Source organism: Diorhabda carinulata, chromosome 2 (genome assembly GCF_026250575.1).
Source record: "Diorhabda carinulata isolate Delta chromosome 2, icDioCari1.1, whole genome shotgun sequence".
Classification (NCBI taxonomy): Eukaryota; Metazoa; Arthropoda; class Insecta; order Coleoptera; family Chrysomelidae; genus Diorhabda; species Diorhabda carinulata.
Window position 1 is genome coordinate 6,634,057 of NC_079461.1, and position 27,008 is coordinate 6,661,064.

The 27,008-nt window shown below is 33.4% G+C and overlaps 1 protein-coding gene across 1 annotated transcript in view; it reads left to right on the forward strand.

Annotated features, from left to right (window-relative positions):
- LOC130903457 (transcription factor AP-4) overlaps positions 1-27,008 on the forward strand; it is a 180,174-nt gene that overhangs the window by 27,086 nt on the left and 126,080 nt on the right. The window contains exon 2 of the mRNA XM_057815561.1: positions 16,611-16,779. Coding sequence (XP_057671544.1) covers positions 16,611-16,779 — 169 coding nt within the window. The remainder of the gene's footprint in view (positions 1-16,610; positions 16,780-27,008) is intronic.

Here is a 27,008-nt window from a genome sequence, read left to right on the forward strand (position 1 = left end):
ACATCTAAATATAATACTTTTGTGATTTTGTTATTGTTTGGAAAGTCTCGATTAAGGATGCAACATCGCTCATAAAAAAATCGATGTTATAACATCGATATTTTAAAAACTAAAATATCGATGTTAGGAACATCAAGTTCGATGTTTTTTTAGTAGGAATGATACACTAAATATATTTTTTAAGAATAATCATTATTTCATTTTAGTATGTTTTTATTTGCTTAACACAAAATTTAAAAATAATAATTTTGACAACCTGGTGCCCATTAAGCGGTTTCTCTCCTGGGTGATAGATAGTAGCTCCAGCTTCAGAGAATAATAGCGAAGTTGTCGCAATAGTCAAATAGGTAATAGCTAAATTATGAAGCCTGGGATTTAACCTCCAAAAAACTCCGACTGAGTGCTATAAATTGTTGCAAGAGGCCTAAGTGGACAATTCTCTATATCGTGCGCGTGTTTTTGAAGATGTAAGCGCTTTAGTGAGTGCCTATAGAGCACTGAAGATGACCAGCGCCCAGGTCGCCCTATGACTGTTTCAACTCCGGTAACAGTAACCAAAATCAACCAAATTATGCGTGCAGATCGTCGAATGAGCAATCGGATGACTGTCGAGGCTGTAAACGCCGATAAAGAAACGGTTAGAAAAATTCTGCGAAGTTGGTGCGAAAAAATCTGACTCCCAACCAAAAGTTCTTGTGTCAACGGGTCTACTGAGATTTCCTTGAAAGGTTAGAAAAAGATCTGCTTTGAAAGGGACCCGATTTAGCATAGCATGCCGGAAATAGATCCAAATGCTTTTCTGCGATAGATTCAATGGCTTTTCTTATTTCGAAATTTGAAGCTACTCCGAGGCGATTCATTGCAATTTTAAGACTTTCTGAAAAGATGTTTCTTATCGCTAGTCACATTGTTGACCCATCAAAGATTTCAGGAGTTCTAGGTATATACATAGATCTAATCGCTTTTACCTGAACGAGTCTCAAATATTTTCCAATTTCCCGGAGACAATTGTTTTCGTTAGTATTGTAAATAACAATAATACAATACTTTACTTAGTTCGAGATAATAAATAGGAAATTGATTTGATTTATGTCAAAAAATCACAATCGCATAAATGAATTTTTGTAACCAAAGATTCTTCAACTAAAAAGCTCGAAACCGATCATCTTCTGGAGTGTTCTTTAAAAATCTGTTAAATGACCTTCTATCTCATCCTGCATCGTGAAATGTTGACCACGTGATGTTAGTTTTGCTTAAACAATCACACATAGCTAAATCAGGTTAAGTTAATGACATTATTTTTACGTAAAAATCAACTGTCTCAGTGCAGTGTGTGTCGATGCAACATTAACCAGCGAATGTTGACGGACTCAATAACTCCTTGTAAACATTTTTCTTGTTGTAACTCTACAATGATTTTCAATCTTAATTGCTGTCACTAATCCTGTACTACGAAAGGAAATAGCGTAACTTTCAAAGCAGACATTTGTTTTTTCACTTTTGGAAATCGTAAAGCGTATGTGCACCAGTCCTACGAGAAACTATTTTTTTCTCATGCAGTTATTGTTGAGTGCCTCATCAACCAGCGATACTAAATACTGTAAGCTCTAAACAATCAAAAAATTCTCGTAAACTAACGACTGTTCTTACTTTAACCTTAAAAAATCGCTTGCAATATCAAAAAAGACACATTTTTTTGTTTCCTCATCCAACTCACTAACGTTGCCTTATATGCAATTTTCATCGTGTCACCAATAGAAAATTTGTTATGTACATAATAAAATGACAAATATTTATTGCCTCGTGTTTTCTGAGCGGGCTACAAAATGTGGGGTTAGGAAATAAACGTGCCAGAAGCTTCAAACGACGTTGAACTTGAGATGTAATTTTAGCAACTTCCGCTTTTAAAAAGATGAAATAAAAACAATTTATGTTTTACTAGAATGGAATGGGGTCACTTCAGAAAATGAACGTTCGTTTTGTTGTAGAAAGGTAAAGAGTAAATTTTCAGTACTTATGAATAAAAATAAATGTTTATTTATATTCACGATATATAGAATTCTTTATCAAATGGCTGCACACATTGGGCATGCTAATAGTAATATATTCGTACACACTATTGCTTCTAAATTTAAACAATTTACGAGGTTTGTCTGGAAAATTTAACAGCTCTACTGCATTTGCTTACTTTGGACCAAAAGCGCAGTCTAATGAACATTTTTAAGGCCTTATTGACACGAGTTAAGCAAATCAAGTTGGATTTTTTTAGTCAATCATAACTGTATTTGAAACTGGATCCACCACTACATGCTGAAACGAAAAACAGTCAAGACAGTGGATTGTAATAACAAACCTGCTCCGAGAAAATCAAAGACGGTTCTAACTTGAAAAAAAGTAACCGTATTTGCTATCCAATCAGGACTTACTCACAATTCTGATATCGCCATGTCTAAAATCCACTAATTGCACATCGAATTGGTTGATCACCCACCGAATTTACTGATCTGGCTTCCAGCGACTCTTCCCTGTTCCCTAACCTCAAAGTTTCACTTGCAGAAGAGAAAATTTCATCAGAAGAGGACGATATCCCATACGTAAACACTCCTATTTTGAGGATAAAGATGGTAACTATTATTTGGAAGGGTTAAAAAGGTTGCGTAATTGGAATCGCGTGCTCAGACATCACATAAATCAAAATTAACATTCAACAGGACAACAATGTGAGGTGTTGTGCTTCATGTTGGTTTTGCCTTCTATTTAAAGATGGATAATGTTAACAATTAATACAAAAATATTTAAAACATAATGTGCGATTTCAGTAACAAATCCTATGCTCTCGCAATATACGTGACAAGATTTGTGAACGTGCGCTGCCGTGACAGCACGCGACCTCGTGATACTGTGTGCTAATAATATCTCATAACGTGTATTTTCATTTTGAACACGTTCTTTTGTAAATTGTCGGCATTTATATTTAATAGTATGAAATCAGAGTAACTGTAAATTAAACATTAATCACAATTATATTTGACGAAGTTAAATTAAATGCATTACATTGCAACATCATGAAAGTTCATTCACTTTTATGATACCATATGTCTTCTATATAAAGTTGGCAAATGCAAAGGTTGTCTTGTCATCGTCGGTGACGATTTAAATTTACATATGTACAAGGTAAATCGAATTGTATGCCTTGCACAACGTCACCTCAGTTGGTAGAGGTTATTTATCTCAAAAATTCTCACTTCCAAATTATTTTGGAACCGGAGTTCTATTTTGTACGAGATAAAAAAAATGATCTATTTAAAATTTAAAATTTGTAAGCTTTGTTAACAAGAGACTAGTTTCTAGATTAAGTATATTTCGAAAAATCAAGTATGTCTCGGAAATTTTCTGAATAACTTATTTTTATGTAAAGTATGCAATCATTAAATTTTGGGAAAAGTTATTAAGAATTAACATCATATAGGTCCATGTACCAAATTTAGAAAATAGAAAACTATAATTTTCAATTTTTATTATGAAAAAATCATCTTGGCTTGATACTTATTAGAGATAATTAAAAAAATAAAGGTTAAACCCTCAGATTATATGTTAATCCCTTTCCCATTTTTTCAATAATACGTTTTCAGAATAGGGTTCTTGCAGTGGTGGGTAATTTAAGTATTTAACAAATTTAAAAATTTATATATCATTTTTTAATTATGAATTTAGATTGAATTTTATTATATTACAACTTAAAATATTATAAATCGCAAATATAAATTGATGATAATTTGAATAAGAACACGTGACAAAAAACATGTTTCTATTGGTTACTGTGGTTATGACGTAGAAAGTAAGTAAATACTGAAACGTGGTCGTCATGTGTCGCCTTTCAAACGCCATTCTGTTGTTGAATTTTTTTGCGTTGTGTTAGTTTTCACATCATATAATTTTCCAAATCTGTTTCAAGCTTCAGTAAAAAATAACAATTGTTAAATACCAATCACAATCTTCACAAACATATACTGGGCCGTCAGGCTTTTCCTCTCGAGGAATTTGCACGAAAACTCTCTATTTACTTCTAATCTCACTTCAGTTTGTTTACTTACTTTCTACGTCACAGTCATGTGACAACAAACGCGTTTTGGCGCGTTATTTGGGTATTTAAATTCATTTATTATCTTATGAACTAATATATGGTTTAAAGAAAATTAAAAAATAGTGTTTGATTAAGAACGATATACTAAACGTAGTAAGATATAAAAAAAAGTATGCGAGGACCCTATTGTTCAAAAACTGCCTGCACGTACTTGTTTTCTAGTTATTGATAGAAATGCACAAACTAAACTTTTTTATAATATTTTATTATTATTCGGATTGTGTACTTGAAAACTATTTTTTCATAACCTTCACCATACAAATAAATCAGTTACTGTAAGGTCTGGGGTTCCAGCAGGACAACATGTAACACTCATTCTCCCAAACCATATTCCACATAACTAATTAATCAGCCACTCAATATTCCTTTATGTAGAATGAGCTGGGCAACCTAGAAGTTCTTCCATAAATCTTCAACAGTTTTGGGAAAACGGAACGTCATTTTAAGATTTGCTTCTTTTGGATTTAAAGCAACTAAAGTACCTGCATCAGTTTCATTTAGTATCTTTCTTCTTAAATGAAGCATTCCTGTTGTGAGAAATCTTTCGATCAAACAGCAAATAATGAAGTAGTATTTTATCGTTCATTTGAATAAGTTAATATTGTTATGAATACAACTTTATTTCGCCATGGCAGCCTTGGTTACAAATAGAACCAGATTTTGATTACAGTTTCCGATCGTCGATGAAAATTTCAAAATTTAAACATGATCTACAACTTTTGAGTTTTATTACTTTTTAAGCGTTCATTCTTCCATATTTATTCAGTTGAATAGTAGATGTTTAATAATTATTATTGAGCAGTTACAAACGGTTTACTTTACCCACTCACAACACCGAACGTGGTCCGGGCTAGTTTCCGAATACTCAGATCATATTTTCGATATAACCTAACCAATCGTCGAACAACCGAGGCAGCGAGTGACGACGTGCGTGTTTTACAAACACAACTAAGCCTCTTTTGTACCCCCGCTACCCTCTTGCAATTATTTCAGTTACTGATACGAACTCGTCCACGACGTGGATCGTCAAGCCGTTCCTGTTCGGTTAAGATATTGTTTTTTACATGGTTGCATGTACAGCAGAGTTTTATATTGTTTATACAATCAATTTCTAGGAAAGCCTTTTTATTGGTTTGTTTACTTTGTAGACGCGAAATATTCGGAAAAGCCGACCTAGTCACTGTGGGTCTCAACACATAGGTTATTTAATGTACTTAATTTTCTTATTTTAAGGCAATGATATATTAACTTCTTTATTTCAAATTAGTTTTTTCTCTGAGGCTGTAACTGGGCGACGTGTGTTTTTTTTTGTTTATACATATATTTATATAATCAGTTGTTATCCGACGATGTCATTATCCACTTCAAGTACATATGTACAAAACAGCATAATTCGTGGAATTCATAATATATACTATAAAAAAAATGTAGGTTTATCTATCAGCTGTTATTGTTTTTGCATTGTATCGAGTTATGTGTACAATAAATCCTGATAAAGATAGCAGTAAACTAACTGGTTTCATTGAATAATATATTGCGAGAGAGAAAAGAGAATGTCAACATCGATAGTCGGGGTTTTGCCTAATGCAATCTGTTGTAGTCAACAAATGATTTTCAAAATAAAAGGAAGAGTTTCCCACGGAATAACGACGATGAATATGTTTTCCTGTCGTGGTTTCATTGAAATATTGGTGAAACATTTTGAATTCACGATTCTTTAGATGATAGTCTTTTCGGAAAAATATTTTTAAATCTATTTATAGCAAACTCTAGTTTATGGGGTACATATATATCTCATAAAATACTGGTACAAGATTTTTCATTCAAATTTATATTTCTCTATGTTCTAATTCCTTTATGAAGCTTCTTCAATTATTTTAGTTCTTCTTTGCAAGTCTCGCTTAAAAACTTTGGTGTTCGTTTAGCTATTCTTTAACTCTTAATTCTCCTTCTAATTTTTCTCCAAGTCATCAACGGTAACAGGGTATTTATTACCTAACAATTTTTCGGACAACATTAATCAAAATTTCGTGTTCACTCCTCTGATTTTGTGAATATATTGGATTCGAAATATATATAAAGCTGCTTCGCACAGTCGTACTACGATTATTCTACTTGAAATGAACACACATTAACAATTCATTTCTTGATAAGCGGCAAGTAGAGACGCTCTAAAACTTTCTTCACATTCATGTGAAGTTTATACACGTATATGATGATTGTTGAGGGATGGTACAATATACTTTGATCATATTTTCAGTCGCCGATACATAGATATTCGAAATATTGAAAAAAGTATTAAAAAAACTGTACTCATGTATGTTATTGCTACAATTCCACAACAGTCACATTCAGTAACGCGTTAACAAGGACTTCTTTGAATTTATTTCTATTAGATTATATTTTGACCATATTTTCAGTCGCCGATACATAGATATTCGAAACATCGTAATAAATATTGAAAAGACTGTACTTATGTATGTTATTGCCACAATCCCACAACAATCACATTCAATACCACGTTGACAATGACTTCCTTTGAATTTATTTCTATTACATTATACTTTGACCATATTTTCAGTCGCCGATACAAAGATATTCGAAATATTGGAAAAAGTATTAAAAAAACTGTACTTTTGTATTTTATTTCCACCATCCCACAACAATCACATTCAATACCTCGTTGACAAAGACTTCCTTTGAATTTATTTCTATTAGATTATATTTTGACCATATTTTCAGTTCCCGATACATAGATATTCGAAATTTTGTAATAAATATTAAAAATATTGTACTTTTGTATTTTATTGCCACAATTCCACATCAATCACATTCAATACCTCGTTGACAAATACTTCCTTTGAATTTATTTCCATTACATCATTATAGTTTGACCATAATTCCATTCCCCGATAGATAGATATTCGAAATCTTTTTTTCAAAGATTTTTTTCAAGTTTTTCACAAAAGCGTCTATAAATTTCCAAAACCACATTAAATAATACAGTGGATAACGGATCACCTTGTTGTAGACTACTGTTAACTGTCCATATCATTTTGTTATTTGTTAATATCATCTTCACTATTCTCATTATTTTTGTTAGATTTCTGTGTAGTCTATAAACGCTGGTTCTATTAATTTTTTCTAATCACTGTTTAAAGTAAATCAATTTTCTCAAAAAAAATAAAATAGCGTAAAGTATTTTCTCCACGCTCTGAGCCGAATAAAAAATAAACTTCTTTGAAGTTTAGTTAACAAAACATCTCTTTACTACGTATAAAGAGGGTTCACTTATTTCAGACCACCCTCGACGATTATTTTCTTTTATTGTAGTCGTTTCCGGCTCAATCAATTACGATAAACTTCAATAAATTATAAATATATAGTTGATTCGATTTTATCTATAAAATTGAACCATAATCAATGTTACCCTATTAAGTGGAATAAATAATATATTTATTAGAAATATTATCGTATTATAGTAATAGCAAAGGGGATCATTTTCCACAAGAGAATGGATACTTCATTTATATTATTATGATTATTATCATTGGACAGTACTTTTTATTTGATATTGGAATGAAATTGTTTTGCACATTATTACGAAGATTGGAAAATTCGTTTTTATTTCTTTGGAGATTTTTCGAAATATTTTCGAAAGCATCGCTTACGTACTGTCCTTGAAGAACCAAGTTAAATACCCCACAAATATAATAGTTGGGAAATCTAATGAATTGTCAAAATCAGTTTACGCCCATTTTAAAGTGGCCGCCATTTTGTGAAGTTATGTGTTAGTTTCTAGATTTGATTATTTTCTGTTTTATTGCGACTATTGTTGATTTTTTTTCGACTATGCAATGTTGTGTTTAGTGTAGGTAAATAGAATCTGGAAAACGAAATTCAACACACGATTTTAATTTTTCTGGATGATTACATGCAAAGTGGTCATAGCTGTTTCCAGTACCCGTTGAAGTTAAGGCTCGGTATAATTCTTTTTCGTTTGACTCAAATACATTTAGTATAAAACACTGGTACCTTCGAAAATCCAGAATCCAGAACACATTTCCAGTGACTTCATTTACATTATAACTAAACATATATTCCCCTAACCCAGACTATTTGTCCTCCATTTTGGTAGAAGGTTATCTGACAAACAGGCGAATAATCTACGAGATGTCAGAAGGACAGGTGACTAGACAAATTACCGCGAGGGTCACTCAATGATCTATACTGGACCTATGGAATAGTCTATATGATAGTCTGCTTAGACTGGATGTCATAGTTGTTATTACCGAATAATCTGCAGAATTAGCGCAGCTCTAATTGAACCAGACAATGAGACATGTAGAAGGTTGGTTGACAGATCACGGAACTTTAAATCGCTACGGAAAAAACTGAGTTGATGTTTCTTACAAGGAAACGAATACAGACAAAACTGTACATTGAAATCGGAACAGACGAAATCGGGTCTAGATGCGAAGTAAAGTATTAAATTGAATATGAAGATGTCTTTCTGGCTCCACATACGAAAGACAGCTCAAAAGGTGGCCGAGGGAACAGCATCTTTGAGCCGCTTAATGACACATATAAACGTACCACGTCTGGTCTGGTCAGACGCCTTGATAACGATGGTAGAGAGACAAGGTGCACTGGAAATCGCCAGCTCCTATTGGTCTGTCTCTGCACAGGCTATCCTATTGCTATCCGCGACATTCCACATGATTTGGTCGAGGTGAAAGGATAAGTTGATCGGATCAGCTGTAATATCAGGTCGTGTGTAGTCTTGTCGAGTCTTAGCAGTTGGCAATTCCATCTGATCGCCCGACCGACCGTGTAGTGCTGTCGGGCGGATTGTAGTTGGTTTTTTGAGGTTAATTCCCAATTTTTGTTCATAATAGATTGGTTAATGCGTAGAACTGATGATCTATTGTGGCTTTGTGTTGTTGTGACCACGAATTGAGATATAGTAGACATATGGTCACGAATTAGACTGACTACTTCGTGTGATGGTCGTGATGTCTGTAAGCAAAACACGATTTGGTCAGACTATTTGCCGACCCTACCAAATCATATATTCTATGGCCGCCTTAAGGACTTACGCACTCACTTTGGACGTGTTGGTTCAAGCAACCAGTTAAAATGCTATCTAGTATTACAACTTAACTTTGAATACTAATAAAATCCCATATTGTGGGATGATAAACACCCACCACATTTCTAAGAAACAAAAAGTGGATGCTTGGAATAGCATTGCCTATGATTAAAAAATAAATCATTTTAGGCGGAGCAGAAAATAGTCTTTTGAGATCTTTCAAAGCAGAAAAGGCGAAAGGAAAAAATTAAATATATTTCATATAAATAAATTTCAAAAACTGTTCACAAATTAAACTAACATTTCTCAATAAACTAGATAGAAGTTATACGAACAACTCGATCGGATTTTCGCGAACGGGGTTTATGCGCTTCTTTTTTTTGAACGTACGAATATCTGTGCGCAGGTCAGTACGCACCTTCACGCTTGACTACAGTAGTATTCAAAAACTAATGTTCTATTGAAAGAGAAAGTTTCTAAAGACACAAAAAGAAATAGAAATTATGTACGTATTGATTATTGATTGAAAGAAACCGGGAAGGCCAATTTTTAATATCATTTTAAGAGGCTCAACGTCATTTCTTTCATTTAACTCCGACCCTTTAATAGCTGAGAAAGGGCTTTCTTGTACTTCACAAAGAAACCGTCAGCAATCTGTTCGAGATCCACTAAGAAATGTTTACAATGGTATAAATGGGCAAGACTGCGGAAAGCAGCAGTAAGTTTGAAAGCCCCATTGAGATATTAATGAACGGCGAAGAAATGAGTCAATGTACAGAGTGTTACTAAATTTGTACGACAAAATTACAAATTTTCTGTAGAAAATTACGATCAATGCAAGAGAGTGAAATTAGTAATCTGTAACTTATTTTTTAATACTATAAACCAAATGGCAGTAACTCTATGCACTAGAATTTGATCAATTGAATCCCAAATTAAATATTTGGTATACAATTTATCTGAATGTACCACATCAAGTGAACATCTAGCTTCAGAAACATTGTTCCAATGTAAATTATCTACGTTCAATGGAGGTACTACGTATATTAAAAAAAAATGTAATATATGTAAAAAATTCAAGATTCAAAATGTGATAATACTTAATTTCGTAGCGTAAAGAATACCGATTTATTAATGAGGTTAAATATATATATATATATATATTCATTTACCGAATATGAATCTATTAATAGGGAACATTATATAACTCAACCAACCGGTCTTATCTATCAGCTGTAGTGTTCGGGGTCAAGATAATTTTTAAAAACAACATAGGCGCAGTCAACTTTTTGTTTTTGTGTGAAAATTATCGTAAATAAACAAAAGATTGGAATTTAGTGGAGAGTTGAGTTAAAGCAAATATATTAATCACGAAGAAATGGATCATTTAGCTAAAGATACCGTATAATCTTACCTATTGGCAGGTAAAATTTTCCGCTTTGGTTTGTATGAATATAATTTTGCGATTCTTGACTTGGCTATTCATCCTGGAGCCTTCTCTGTACCAGATGGCTTCGTTATTTAAGTAGCGCGCTTAGAGTCGCCAGTCCACTGCTTTCTATTAGTAGGCGCAATTTGGTCACTGCCATCAAAATTATTGGACATTCACCCGCGGCCTGGGTCCAGATTTTCGCAGGCAATAAATCTATACGATATATTTTATTTAAATAATTTTTACATTCAATTAAAATGAAGAAACAGATGTAAATTGTGTTCAACTGAGATCATTACCACCAAAATTGATATTTTTGCAAAGAATATTCTAATATCTTCTGTTGGGATTATGGATTAGGTAACGGTGTATTTATGAAAAAAAAAAATTGTATACATTATCAATTGAAAGATTATTTTATTTCTATTAGAGTATGTGTGTTCTTATAATGTCAAGAATCGGAGAGAACTAAACTACCTACTTCCTAAACTTAATATATTTTGGATTTTATTATCCATTCTAAACATTAACCTATACATGTTTTCATGACCTGTAGCTCGAAAACCTTTTTTTAATTTTAGATATACCAAAATATATTTTTTGCGTAGAGTAAAATGTAATTTGAATTAGAAAACTTTACTTCCAAAGTCATGATAAGTATTATAAAAGAATGAAGGAATGAAGAATTGTTTAAAAAAATACATAAATATTTCTCTCATACTCTGTACAGGGTCTTTCAAAACCTTCGCATGCGAGTTATATCACTGCATTAAGCGAAAAAAATCGATTAAAAATTACCAAACAATCGCATACATCGATTAATCGCAATTTAACAATTAGGTTTAGCCAATCAAAGCTTGTGGAACGTTTAAGTTCTTCCCTATCGAGAGAGCCATAAAAGTATTCAGCTGCTGCCGCATTTTTGTACTTACCTTTGTTTCTAAAACGTACTCGAAAGTTTTTCGGCGCATATCATTATCAGCAGCAGCTAAATACTTTTATGGCTCTCTCGACCGCTCGATAGGGAAGAACTTAAACGTTCCACAAACTTTGATTGGCTAAACCTTATTTGCGATTAATCTATGTGTTATAGACATGTGATTGTTTGGTGATTTTTAATGGATTTTGAACGTTTGAAAGACCCTGTATATTAATTGTCCCATCAAGCAAACCTTCCAAAGCATGTGATGCGGTGTAAAATTTCCCTATCATAAGGGATTTTGTTTCTTCAAATCTGCTTTAAATGCCCTTAAAAACTCACCACCTTCTCCTTCCTGATCACAGATCGCGCACATTTGCAGGTAAACAGAAGGTATTTTCAATCACTGTATTTAGTTTGAAATGTTTATTATAAAAGAGTTAACAACAGATTTTCAAAGAGTTGATACTGAAAATTCAAAATACGCAATTATTTTGAACCTAATACCAAAGATACACAGATTCTTAGAAAAAAAAATAATATTTTCTATCAATATTATATCTTATATAATATTGAACATTTGCTCATTTTGGAAAATCTTGGATGTTGCTGATGATGGTTTTTCGTTTAGTCTTAATGATAATGATAAATTATTAAAAAATTCGTATGTTTGCAAATTTCTAGAACTCACTTCGGCAGATCAAATTTTCTTGCGCGCTCGTCGAACGATCTTTCTTATTCGACACAGGTAGTATGCGCTAGATCCACGAAATGTTTTCTAAATGTGCCTGTGCGCTCGCGCAGCCCATCATTTTTTTTGGGTTTAAAATAATTATCGACCCTGCTTTAATATCTCAATATTATCTGTTCCTGCGTGTAATATCGAAATTGATAACCAAAGTTGCCACAGATGTTTGTCATTATTATAATTATCTTTACTAAAGACAGATGTTACCTACTTCAACTTTCTTGATTATTAATCTTCAATTTCCTTTGATTACAAATGGAAGGTAATCTTATAAATTATTACGTATCCATAAAAAATATTTCCAGTGTTCTGGAAATAATATAATGAAAATATAACAAGTAAATTTTCAATTTCGAAACGCCTTCAAATATTTACTATTCCATACGAAGTTACAACTCTCTCTCTCTATATATATTTTCGGTCAAAGTTCCAAGAGGGTCATTAATCCCGACCCCAAAAATTATATTCCGATCAATAGAACTTTGACGTTCGGTTTCCTTTTTCAGTAAACTATAATGCGTGACTTCCAGTGGCTGGTTAAAAGTAGGATTAGAGGTCCGTACCCCTCCGTTAAAAATACCTTAATCTAGGACATTATGTAGTTGAATAATCATAATGCTCCGATATCCTAAAACTGTTTTGGAGAGAGGGAGGGAGGGAGAAGATGGTCCCTTAAGTACCTGGCCTGACCTAGAAATGGCGGTAGTTGCTTGAAACTTGATTCTAGTCTGGGTGAGACTGCTCCATGATGTAAAGACTACAAGGTGTGGTCTTCCCGAGGACTCATTTTCGACTCGTTCTGCACATCTCTTTGGGAGCGAATTCTCATTGGCTGGTTCCCAGCTGTCATGGACTGCTCCTTCGTTATTAACAGTAAAATATTGGATAGCAGAGTTCAAAAAGGTCCGTACGACCTGCGAAGACCAGCATCGCAGTGATCGACCAAACGAGGTGATTATTCCAGAAATGTTGAAGACTGAAAGCAGCCATAGTAGGCATTCCAAAAAGCGCTGTACAGAAAACCTGCAACACCGACAATAGCCTGTTTTGGAAAGATTGGGGATATAAATAGTTGATGGTTTCGCAGGTCATTCCGCAGAACTCTTCGCCAGGAGTAGATGAAAACAAATTATAAAATAATTGTATTGTAGAAGTTTTAGATGTTGCCATACTCTGATTTATTTATAAGACGTGGTTATCAATATTTTTGGCCAACTATGTCATGAGACTTGACTGTCTTGATTATTGGAAGTGGAAAACAAATTGAATGAGTGGTCCTGGGAGATCTACTATAATAAAATGGATCAAAGCATCAAGTTGAAATATTGTGTGAAGCTTGTTGAAACCAGTCATTGACGCGGGCATATAGATGGTTCTGCAATTGTAAATTTAAGAACTATAATAATGGTGAAGAATTTATATATGTATATAGTATATGCAAAAATCATTCTAATGGATATATACACACGGTGCGTTAAGAGTTAATAAGTAATCTAGCCTTATTATAGTACACAATAATCCCTTCTATAATATTTTTGTTTCTTCAAGTGTGACGCATCGATTGGCTTTTAATATTTCATGCGTAAATCAAAAGAACAGTGGCTGAACTTATTGAAACTGAACACCTGCAATATTTTGGTGATTTCCCACTTCAATTATGGAAATTTTGAAGTTTCCAATTTCTCACGCTATCAGGCGTTTAATTGGAAGTATATCCATAAATAGAATAATATAGTTATAAACTGTCTGTCATGGGACGTAATTATAGACAAAATTTCCATCAAACTTTGTAAGGATATAAAAAGGACTTCAATTATGAATATACAATTGTTTTGAAGACAGAACACGTCAAATATTAGTTTAAAATTTAGGTTTCAGTTTTTTCTGACGATCGTTCTTAAAAAGAGTGTACAGAATTGTCTTCAAAATGGTCTCTTGTGGGGGGAAACCAGGGGTACTTCTTAGTATAAACTAAATTATCTCGACCTTCAGTTCCTTCACTTTGACTTTTCATGCAACGTAATTATGATATACACTGTTCCTTTATGTAAACCCCTAACCATAAGAAATATACGATTGATAGAATATAACATGGTAACAAGTTCCAACGAGTTAAATAGTTGCTTCATAAGATATATCACCTTCGGAGTAATCCCCTTAGTGACAGCACTAAAAGTCTACAACTAGAATGGTGTTTAACTGATATTTCAATTGCACTCTAGGGCTGTAAAATTACGTCCAATTTCAGGAAAAGAAACGAGAACTGAAGTTTTTTGACCGTTGAGAATCCCTTCAAGAAAACCAACATATCTTTTTCTTCGATTGTTTGCATTATGTTTCAGTATCATTTGGTTAAGCGATGGGGTGATCTTACAAAAACCCACTTCCATTTTTTTGAAGTTAAGGTACTCTTGAGCGAAGTGAGAATTTTCCTGCTTTGACTTTTTGTCGCGGAGTCACCAAACTTAACAAAACAACTTTATTATACAACGTTGCTCTAAATTACGATGCTTTATTTTTGTAACGATATTAAAAAACACATCATTAATGACACTAACAATGATATGATGTACGAAGTTGAAACTCGCCCTGAAGAGGTGGAAGGAGTAAAAAACTGGTCTAGTACATTGCTTGCAGTATTGCTAATCTCCTTACTGTTAACATTCGAAAGAAAAATTATTTGGGAAGCAAAAATTCTCAATGTGTTAGGGACACTAACACACAAGCTTTGATTATAGCTCTAAAAATTTAGCTGTGAAAAGTGTGCGAAATGAAATCAGTCTTGCTGAAGAATTTGTTTACAATTAGTTGCTTAAGCCATAGAATTAATTTTGTTCATCAGATTTCCAAAATACCTTTGAAATGGAAGTTATCAAAAAATAGAAATAAGAAATTATCCATATTTTTGAGAGGAATATCTTGGAATCGTTCCTTCCAGCCTTTCTGTAATTTCAAATATCTTTAAGGTCATATAGAATTTGTTATTGATAGATTTTGCTCGCAAAACCTCCAATCACTTGCTAAGATTTTCTAAAAAATTTCTTGTTTTTCCATAGTAGGCAATTATAGGAAAATGCATGAGCAGCAAATGCTGAATGACCTTGAGGATATTTAAAATGATATGACTAAATGGCCAAATTGGATTCCAACACATTTAAAACAAAAAAATGACCTGTTTTCGCGTTTTTATTTTATTGCTGAATCTACGATAGCAATAACTTTTCAAATGAGATGAAAGACACTTAAAAAACATGCGAATCTGGTAAAGTCGACCAGAATAACGGTGCCATGTTTTCTGCACCTAATTAACAACTAATTGCAAACTAATCTGAGAATTTTTTGGCAATTTACTACCAAAAACTATCCAGCAAAATTGATTAGAAATTTACCGACTCTTCACTACTAATTTTTAGACAAAATATGAAACAAGTTGTCTTTGCTGGAAACGTACCATGATATTCAAGAAGAAGAAGAAATCGACCTATAAATGTTTAAGGGCTGATGTACAAAGGAAGCACAAAAATAAAACATGTTTTAGATTTAATATCGAAAGGATCTTTGGAAGGGAGTATATATGGTTCACAAAAAACGTTGTGGTATAATTTTTTGTAATCTTCTGTACTGCCTTGGACATAGCTGTTGCTCCCTCATCATTGCCGCATAAAACCTGCCGACCTTTAGTAGTAGAACAATCTTGTTGCGTTGATCTCGACTTTGAAGTAATATCGCAGATTCTGGCACTTGCAGAGGTTCTCCAGATGTGCGTTAGCAGCCCTTCCATGCGGTTTTTGAATGATACTACTACTTCAATGATAGCTAGCTGATAACTTTATCTGGTCGCTAAGTCTCTGCTTCGCTGGTCATGTCCTCGACGGTTCTGTTGTCTCGTAATGTGTCGGGTAATTTACTAGCCTAGTTGCTCTTATAAACTCTTGAACATTGATTCCACATTTGTGACATTTTCATTTTTCGTACTTCTCGAATCTAATTCGATTCAAGCGTACATCATAATCCATGAAATGAGTTTTCGCCTTTTTCGTGCAATTGAGGTGTATTTTTGGAAGTACCTTCCGAAAACATTTCTGCTTAACACCGGAAGTAATCGTTTACTCACAGAACCAATTGTCTAATCTCGAAAAAGCACATTCCTCCATAAGACTCCATAATTTCAGTAAAAATAAATTCAAACTTTCGGATTTAATCAGTAGAAATCAACTATATGGAAGGTTAATTAAAATCCCTTTTAACTGAAAGTTCCTTTTCTGTTTGTTACAGCAGGATAAACAAGGGTGGTGAACCCCCAACGGCCACTATGGAACAGGAGAAGCGGATAAGGCGAGAAATCGCCAACAGTAACGAAAGGAGACGTATGCAGAGCATCAATAACGGGTTTCAATCTCTAAGGTCCCTTTTACCACATCATGAGGGTGAAAAATTGAGCAAGGTAAGTGATTGCAAGATCATTACTTTTCCCGAAACGATTAGCCCTTTAGGGAGAAGCCATTTAAATAGACAAAATGTGTTTTTTTTTCTCCTTGGGGAAATGAGAAGAAAATATTATTATATTTATGACAATAGCTGGAATAATTTGTTGAAAGTATTGAATTGAAATAAGAATTGAATCTATTTTTAACTTCCATGATATTTGTGACCTCAAAATGATGATTAGTTTCAATGTTCATATGAAGAAAACTATTTTTTTCTTGAGTAAAGATGGAGAAAACAGAAACAACACAGACGGTTCTTCTGCACACGTATACGATATAAATTATTTTATTTTGATATTATGTATATTTATTTCTCTTCATCTTCAATATATATTATATTCCTCCTCTATCCCTACATCTTCCATTGTTTGGAATAGTACAGGAAGTCTTTTTCTGTCAGTTCTTTAAGGACGCGCGCGGCTTTTTCTTTCACAGCTTCAACGGACTCAAATTTTTCTTATTCTGACTTGATGAACAAATGATTACTTCTCCTTCCACAATTCGGCTGGTTTTTTCTTATTCTTTCACGAAGTTAGTAACAACGTGAAGATAATAATGTTGGCCAACAGTTTTAGGAACCCCATGGATACCAAAAAAAACAACATTGCTTTGAATTTTGATTCGCTCATTTTCGCCTTTTTTTGCTCTTGGTGAAGTTTGACTATTCCGTTGATTGGATTGGCGCTTTGTTTCAGAATCATAGGTAAAAACCAAGATTCGTCACACGTTCTTTTCTTATTATAAACAAGAGTCATTTTCAATCGCAACCAAATTGTCAATACAAATATTTTTGCGGGCTTCTTGTTCATTCAAAATTTGCCGCACACATTCTTAGTTCATTCCTATAGATTGAGCAATCACATGAATACTTCGCGACGGTCAAATCGAACAAGATTACCGATTTATTCCCGGGACGACCCGAACGTATCATTTTCATCATATTCTCGACCATCTTGAATACACTCAAAAACACGTGGACGCGACTTGTTTCAATAAATTTCATGTGAAATTTCACAAAAATCCTTTGCTCTATTTTGACGGCCCAAAGAAACAGTCCACGGCTACACTGGTTTGTCTAGAGACACACGATAGAAATCGAATTCGAAAGAGTGGCTTCAGGCTAAACAGCTGAGAGTCGCTAACCTTTTGCGCATGCGTACTTTTTCTGTAACAGCGGTAGTCTCGTTTCTTAGTAGCCACACCTCGTATTATATTTTTGATATTAATATTGAAGTGCAGTTATTACATTTTCTCGATCGAAAGCTGTGCAAACGAACGAATCTTCGTAAAAAAACCCGACTAGATTAACATTTTCAAAATATTAAATTCCTAATATTTAACTAAAATGAAATACGTGATGTATTCGGTGTACGCCGGTACTATTCTAGAGAATGAAATAATCACTGTTAGATCTGGGTCATTCAAACATTATTATTATTATACAAGATAGAATGCGTCACAAAATATTTTTTTCGCATGAATCAGCTGTAGAATTGAGAGTCGTGGAATGCAATGTGCAGTGTTGCCAACAAGGATTGGCGAATTAAATATTCATAAACAACCTTAATTCAGAAGGTCGAACCAATTACGGAGTCCATTCATAAAATAGTATTCCGTTGGTGTTATTTACAGTTTGTAAAAGTTTTGTTAGGAGTTTTGAAAATACCACAAGCATTTAATTTATTCTTTATCGAATTAGATCAATTGGAACGCCGTATAATTTATTTTTAACCACAACTATCACATAATCTTTGTATTACTAAGAGACTTTTGACGTGTAATGACGGTTCTTGAATAATATTGACAGTTTAATGGAATAATATTATTCAGACGTAATGTCGAAAGTCACGTCAAAATTGAATGCATTATTTCGTTGCAAGTAGGTTTTTCCCGACATTAATTATGCCATTTTGTGAATTTCTATACTGAATTGTGTTTTCTTCGCGACCAACATGATGTCGGAAACTATGATTGGGTTATGTATGTATCATATACACTGCGACCCAAAGAATCTATTGTGTCCTCCTTTCTTGCTGCGATATTGGGAAATCCAGTATTTACAGCTGATCTGTTAATCCCCCTAGGAGTTGCCTCGTGAAAGTCTGGAGCTTAACTTAATTATCAACTATAACCCGCCGCTAAAAACGGCGTAATCCCTTGTTATTTTTTTCTTTCGCTTTATTTTTGTTTTTTCAAGTGAGACTAAAACTACTATGTAATAAAAAATACACGTTTTTATTTTAGCTTGGATTGTAAACTCTGTTTTTAATTTCCAACATTTCCATTCAGTTCAACTCAATTAAGTTTTAATGACATCTAGGACTCTATTTTTAGTTGTGATTAATTTAATTTTAATTATATAATCATTAGAATATAAAAATATTTCAACTATCTATGTCCGTGAACCTATCGCATTAATACCCAGTCAAAACATAAAACTGTACTATAAATAATTGATGTAACAAATCACAGACTTTCTTCGCACAAACTTTCAACGTTCTCAATTAATTCTATGTTATTGAACTTCGATAATATTAGGGATTCTAGTGACGTGGCACATATTTTTAAATAAAACGATATTTCTAATTATAACTACAATTATTTAACTACGTCTGCATTGGGCCACATAGAAAGAATTCGTTATGAAATATTCAAGTTTCATGTTAGAGTAGATATACAATTTTGTTTTAAACAGCTATTACATATACAAGACGTTTCATCATGTCGATAATTATAACTCTTTTTATTCACTTTGAAGTAACGCTAATATGTGATGTGGATCTTATCAAAACTTTTTAACATTCTGAATAATATATTAAATATAACATCACTCAATGAATCGTGTGACTGACACACACTGCCATTGTCAAATCCATACGACGTTTATGCAGTACTAACTTTCGAAAAACTATTTGTAAAATTTCATGACATTTCGATTAGTTAGAAAAAGTGACAGCTATTGATGAAAAAAATACTGTACAAGCTCAGCAACGTTGCTTCAAAAATTTTATCCGGACTCTGCTCCATCGAAAAGAACTTTTTGTTATTGGTTTAAATGTGGTCGTGCAGACACCGATGAAGGTGAACGTTCTGGTCGTCCAAACATCAAAAAATTCCACAAATTGATTATATCTTATCGTAAATTGAAATTGCGTGAGATAGCTGAGACTGCAAAGATATCAGAAGGCAGTGTGTTCTCAATTATGGATGAAAATTTGACCATAGGAAAGCTTTTTCTAAAGTAAGTGTAGCGTCTACTGTGTTGTAAATTTTAGGTTCCGATCATTCCATACTCCGAGGTATTTTATTGAGTCTTCTAGATATGTCATTATTTAGTATTTTCATCGGTGTCTGCGGGGCCTGCCTTTTCTTTGCACTAATTATCACTATCTTCTACAGCTAATTGTAATCGTTTCGTGTGTAGCCATTCTTTTATGTTTCTCAACTTTTAGTTGTTCTCTTCTATTTTTTTGGTGATGACTACTACGGTTATATCGTCCGCATAACCAACTAGGGTGACGTCTTTTGGTTGGTTAAGTCTCAGCAAGCCGCCAATATGTTCCGGGGAAGCTTAACCTCAACTAACCTCACATAGAAAAAGGTTTTGTCTTTCCAGATTTTAGATCGAGATCTTCAGACTCAATTTGGCTGTACCTATATGTTATAGGTGATAGTTATTTTGTCATAAATAAAGGTATCTACTTCAGTTTTGAGCAAAAATCCAATTTTTTGAACAAATCTCGTATACGATTGATGAATTTTCTTAACTGGTTATTATACTTTAGATTTTGGAACTTTTTATAAAGAATAACTTTTTTCGTAGACACATGTTATAAGTAGAAAACATTATTATGACTACTGTGACTGAAAAGTATCAACGAAACATTTTGTATAATTATCGATTTCGATAAACCTGAACGTCGACTGAAGGTATTCAGTTCAACGATGAATCGCAGCTTTGGTTGCTTCAGGAAATAGATCTACGAAATAAAATTTGCAACTGATTTCGAACGTAAATCGATAATCATATTTCCACGTATTAATTACACGGTTGCTCTTTGATTGCAACTATTCAAGCGTGAAAATTCAAAGGGGATCGACTATTATTAATCAATCGAACAAAACTTGTAAGACTGAATAGATTCGAAGGTACAAAATATGCAGTAAAATAATTTCTGAGAAATAATATATTTACTTGCTAGGAAATTATGATAAAATATTGTATTTACTTACAGTATAACAATGACAGGAAGTCGAGTAAAGTTTGATTAAAAAATTTAATAGCAAATTTTTAAACACGCGTAGGAAAACTCCGTATCTGCTCGATTTAGAATTATAATAGAACACACATTAGAATATCAATATCAATTAGCTCTCAATTAGACCGAATCCCATCGTCATTGATACCGAATTTCCATTGTTCTAATATCTCGGAGGACCTTTCATCCTGCTCATCACTGAGAGCTTCCAAATTTTCGGGAAAAAATGTCAGATAACCCCAAATCACGTGCTAAATCATTCAACTGACTTTGAACAATCAAATGTGGCTCGCCGGAACTGGTACTTGGACTAAAAATAGGGTCGGTGCATTGTTCCTGATAATACGTTGTCTCCAGTATCTTCTAAAACAATATTTGGTGGATCTAAAGGCGCAATCGGTACTGGTAAATTTTCGTTATGGCGTATAATAGACGGCAAATTTGGATACTCGATCTTGTGCTTTCCTTTATTAGAATAACCTTCAGTCTTTGTTAGACAAAAATAGCAGTCGTCAAAATGGTTAGTAGGTTCCCTCCATATTCATTCGAAGAGCAAAAGGCATGTTTTTTTTTCTTCCCATTCATCTACTGCACCAATGACACGGTACAACTAACACAGCACGCGTGGGGGCCCACTGCTTGCCTTGGTCTCCAATTAAAGTACCAAAATATTTGAAATAGGCTTGCGATTTCACCATAAATTCTCCACAAATATAGCAAAATTTGTCAGGAGAAGTTTTACAACTTCGGCGCGTTTGACTCGACAATTTCGTCTTTATAATCACTTTTGTACTCTGAAGAGAGAACCACTTACTATGAAACTCAACAGAATACTGATTTTTAATGTTATTTTTCTGAATAATACAGTATATTTTCGGCTATAAAATTTACCGATATCAACCGCCCCTTTATAAAATTGCCTACCTGTTAATGTAAACAGGGATAATCAAGCTATTGACAAGTGGTACGTGTTAGGGCTTAATAAATATTTTTTCTGTCATTGCACGGGACACGAAGCGGCAGTTAATTTTGATTACAAAAAATACATCGTATTTCATAGAAAAAATATTGTTCTTCCGAGTTAACGGTCAATTAAGTTACTGAAGTAAACCTAACCTAACTAGAAAAAGGATATGTTCAACACATAGAGTTAATATTAAAGATAGAGAGAGTAAGATATAAGTATCTTGTTTAAGTGATCCCCAAATGCTACTGGAGGGAGAAAGAACATCGCTATATCTGTCTCTCTGTTTCTATCTCCTTTCTTCTGATTACATCTTTATTATGAATTATATCCTTGAACACCAATTAGAAGCGAGTGAATAGAAATATTTAGTGGTAAAACGATGCTCTTTGTTTCTCTTCTAATTCTCTATAATTCTATTGACATGCCACTCTCTATATCTTTTAACACTATGATTTAACAACATCAAGAGAGAGTTTCCAATTCGATTGCTCCAATTCTTCAGTTCTGACTCTATTTCTTAAAAATAGGCCTCGCAAAGTAACAGCTTTCATGTAATTCAATGATTCAGTTCAAAAAGCTGAACAGGAAGTTAACCATTCCCTTTATTGATAGAATTGGAAGTACTAATTATCGATATCGATAAATGGATTCAATCGGAAAACGCTAAACTAACGATTTTTATTACGATTCTCAAACGGGTAAATGCGAAAGTATAGTCTACATTTAGTTTATAGAAAAGCTTACAATATTAAGAATTTCTGGAACGATTCATGACATGCGTATATTATACGTGCTGGTGTAGTGGTGGCAGTGCGTTCAACTCGTTATTATAAAGTAAAATATTACTATTGGGATTCTTGAAGAACAAGAAATTATCAATGTAAACGTACAAAAAATTTTGATATCCATTGTAACTACCTATCGATGTTTTTTGTTCAACTTTTAACCGTGTGTACAGATTATTTGGATAGAATTTGTACTTGAATATTATTAACTTAACCTAGGAGGTAATGGCTAGGCTTCAAGATAACAAAATAGATTTACTTAACATATTAAGCAGAGCTCTAGGTGGAACTGTATATTTTGAATTTTGAAGTTCTGTCTAATCTAAGATATTTCTACAAAATAACAATTTAATAGTATTCATAAAGAAGCTGATAGATGAATCTTTGAAAACTGTATATTTTTAAACTTTTCCGTTTATTTGGTACAATTTTAATGAACTCATGAATATTAGAAGTTATTTTCGTGCGTAAGACGTTGAAAACATACACCAACAACATAATTAGTCAAATAAGTATGTTCTCGTTAGTTCTTGGCCATTGAAAACCAGAAGAGGAGACTCAAAGACCTTATAACGCGCCACTACAGCCCTACATGGGTTTTGCCCTCCTCAACAATGGACCTCCATAACATCATGTCCCTTGACTTTTAATTCGAATAGTCTAACCATCGCATTTTTGGCCTCCCATTTTTTCCACTTTAGCGTTCAAAACTTTTTTGGGTAGTCGGGAGTTTACAATACGTTTAATAAATCCAAAATAATAGATTCTTAGAGCTTTGATAAAAGAAACAATGTTTTGGTTTTGTAGGATGTAGCTTATCTCAGAGTTGTATCGAGTTCTCCATTAATCTTCGACGTTCACACCTCCATATATGTTTCTGATCACTTTTCTTTTGAATCTTCTTACTCTTATCTTCGTCGTAATCCAACAACGTAAAAGTTAGCCCCGCGTGTATTTCGTTTCAATCTGCTCAGATAGCAGTGCAGCTATAAAATGCATATCGATCAAACTAGACTTATTCTCGAGTATAAAGAAGTCCTAGATGAACTCATAAGCGATGGCTACAATGTTCAGCTCGTGCAACGACTTCACTTGTCAGTTTGGATTAAGCAAAATCGCCAGTGGGTCGAGAACCCATTTTTAGTGAAGCCAAAGGTATAGAAATCTAGATATTGTCTATAGAGATGGATACCTGGGAAGAAAGGCATATATAGATAGTTCTTCTGTCTGTCTTACCAATCAACAACTCCGAACAGAATCGAAATCCAACTGGTAACTGGTCTTTAAAACGGGCCCGAGCCTTTCAAACGCCATCTCCTCACAATAGGCATCACGAACAAGCTACTGCAGACCACGTCATTGATGAAAGAGCAGCAGTCCTACTAATGAGGTTCAAACACATAAACAATCCTAACAGCTTGCCCTAAGACGTTGAAAGGTTCCAATGAAGCTGTCTGATTAGCTGCCTTTAATAGATTATTTACCGTCTACTGCCCTAACCATGAACCAACTTTCAAGATGTGTGTGTAATTAATTCAATTATTTAGAAATTTATTTTTGATGTTATAACGAGCGAAACATTTTTCAATCATGAAAGGTTATTAGTATTAATTTTTTTTGTTTCGTTAATAGCTATTATATTCATCGGCTTCTGAAAGAATAATAAACAAAAATCGTTCTTTTTAAGTGATTCTAGCTTCTTATAAATACAAAGTCGGTTATATTAGCGTGATGCGGTGAGGCGCTGTCTGGCTCGCATGGTATTTAGCACTCGGTTGTACTCTATTGCGGACTCCAAAGAAAATGTTGACTAGTGAAAGGCCTGAGGTCAACCACTGTCTGCTTTCTGTTTATGGTGCGAACGAGATCGGTTTATTATATTATATATATATATATATATATATTTGATTCTATACAATCGAAGAAAAATAAAAGCCGATTGTAGGTATTAACAAAATGATAAATTTTAGTATTTCCTACACATCAAAATAAATTTATCTATTAAAAATGTTATATACGAGGTGTGAAAGGAATTAAATGAACAGTGACAGGTTTGAGTCTGTTCTATGATATCGTGTTTGTAGTGCTTGGGTTGTAACGTGAATCTTAAACAACATTTGTTTATGGTCAGAATGTAGTAACATGGAGACTATGTCCAAGTAGTATAAGTGATTTAGAAGAAAAAAGGAGTAGATGTCTTTCGACACAAAAAACAGAAGCAAATGAACAAACTTGTTTGTTGACTATTTATTAGACTAGAGAACTTGAAATCTGTTACAGGTGAGACGGTTACTTGCAAATTGGGTCGACGGCTTTCTTTTTCAACATGTCATCGAGATATGCCACAAATTATTTTTGTTTGTAAAGTTTCTCCTCACTGAGAGTGTTTTTTGGCAACGCAGCCTCTTATTCACCCGATTTAGTACAATGCGGTCTCTGGTTCTAAAAAAGGATTTAAAGTAAAGGTAAATACAAAGTAGATGGAAACAATTCCGATTTAGAAGGAGTTTTATTTATATTTTTCCATTGTTTCAGAATCTTTGGTGTTTTCCTTGTTTCTTTACATATCTCCCACAGTTATGTTAGCACTAAAATATATCCAAGTCGTGCTGCTCTTTTCTTTATTTGATGATTTGAACCCCAAGAAGATACTCACTCAAGAATTGTATTTGCTGGTCCTTACAGCAACAAAAGTTGCAGGGGAAATAAATTCCATATCAGGACCATTCATTTCCAGTCATTTAATCTTCTACGGTTTCTACTCTTGTTTATCATAATTATTTGCAGAATATTGACTTTCTTTTACAAAAAAGGATAAATGATCTATAAAACCGAGTGTGTCGCTATTTAGTATACCACAATTAAGATTTAGAAGGTTTCTCTTATCTTTTATTTGGATATGCTTTGTATTAAATCGCATTATTTAAAAGCAAGGGTGTTGTTGTGGTCTTTTAAAAATGGAAATCGTGTACCGGCCGGCTGATCGGTCGCCGGTAGGTATAGTGGGCGGTTTAGCGTTGGCGAACTGCCGTGTAACGGTCGCGGATTCTTTACAGAGGCGGTTCTACTTTCTACAATCTAAAAACGTTTTCAATCAGATCGATTACGATGTTTAAAATGCGAGTGAAGTCTGCAGGTAATTTAAACGTTCAAATGTGTGGTATAAATGTACCGGAAACTTTGAAATAAAACTACCAGCTGGTTTATAAAAAGGATGATCGAACATTGTTGTTTATTTCTTAAAATTGCTGTGGCAGTGCAGTTTCAAAGTGTACTCTTTTAAATATATATTCCAAGCTTTCGAATATTCATTATCAGAAAATTGTATACACATAAATATATTGAAAAATTAAGAAATAATTACGTGAATTAATTGAGAATCGTGGTATTCGTAATTGCTAGGAAATATTTAATCCGATTCAGAAAATACAACAATAGATATTAATATTGAAGTTCTTGACGTTTGTTGCTATACTTTTGTTTTTTGAAATTGAAACTCGTCCAATTAAAAGTTGAGTTAACTTAGGTCGTTACAAATGACGTGGAATTTTCATAGAATGTATTGTTTTAATCTAAAAGATATTATTTATTAATCATCTTGTGCAATTTATGTTGTTTCTAAAAACAAGCGTTTTACTCTAAGAACTTTCTGTTTAATTTGTCAAATTTATAATCCATACAATTTCTATTAGAGAAAACGAGTTCGGCAAGGGAACATCTGTCAGGGCATAAATTGCTGTCACTTTTGACGTTAGGCACGCGTGGTGAATAAATTTCACACTTTGTATTCTCTCAAGTTAATCATTTTATTATTTTAATATATGAGCTTTATTTAGTTAATTGAACTTTGATTATTGTGTTATCTCTTCGCCATCATCGATCCTGAAACTCGCGCCCATACCATTATTGTAATCAGATTTATACATATTCAAAATTTAATATTTCCAAATCGTCTTTTATTCTGAACTAAATCGATCTAGATGTAAATTGCTATTATTAGAGAAAAAATTAATGAGTTCAGTGGTGCTTTTTCGGGTTTTTTTTTATATTTGAATTTTTGGATCTGTAACAAGCTGTCTTTTTGAGGCTAGAGTTGTTTTGGTGTCGATCTCAACAATCAGATCCTTCAAGATCCAGGCGATTTTGCTGGAGATTACCATTGACATTTGCGCATA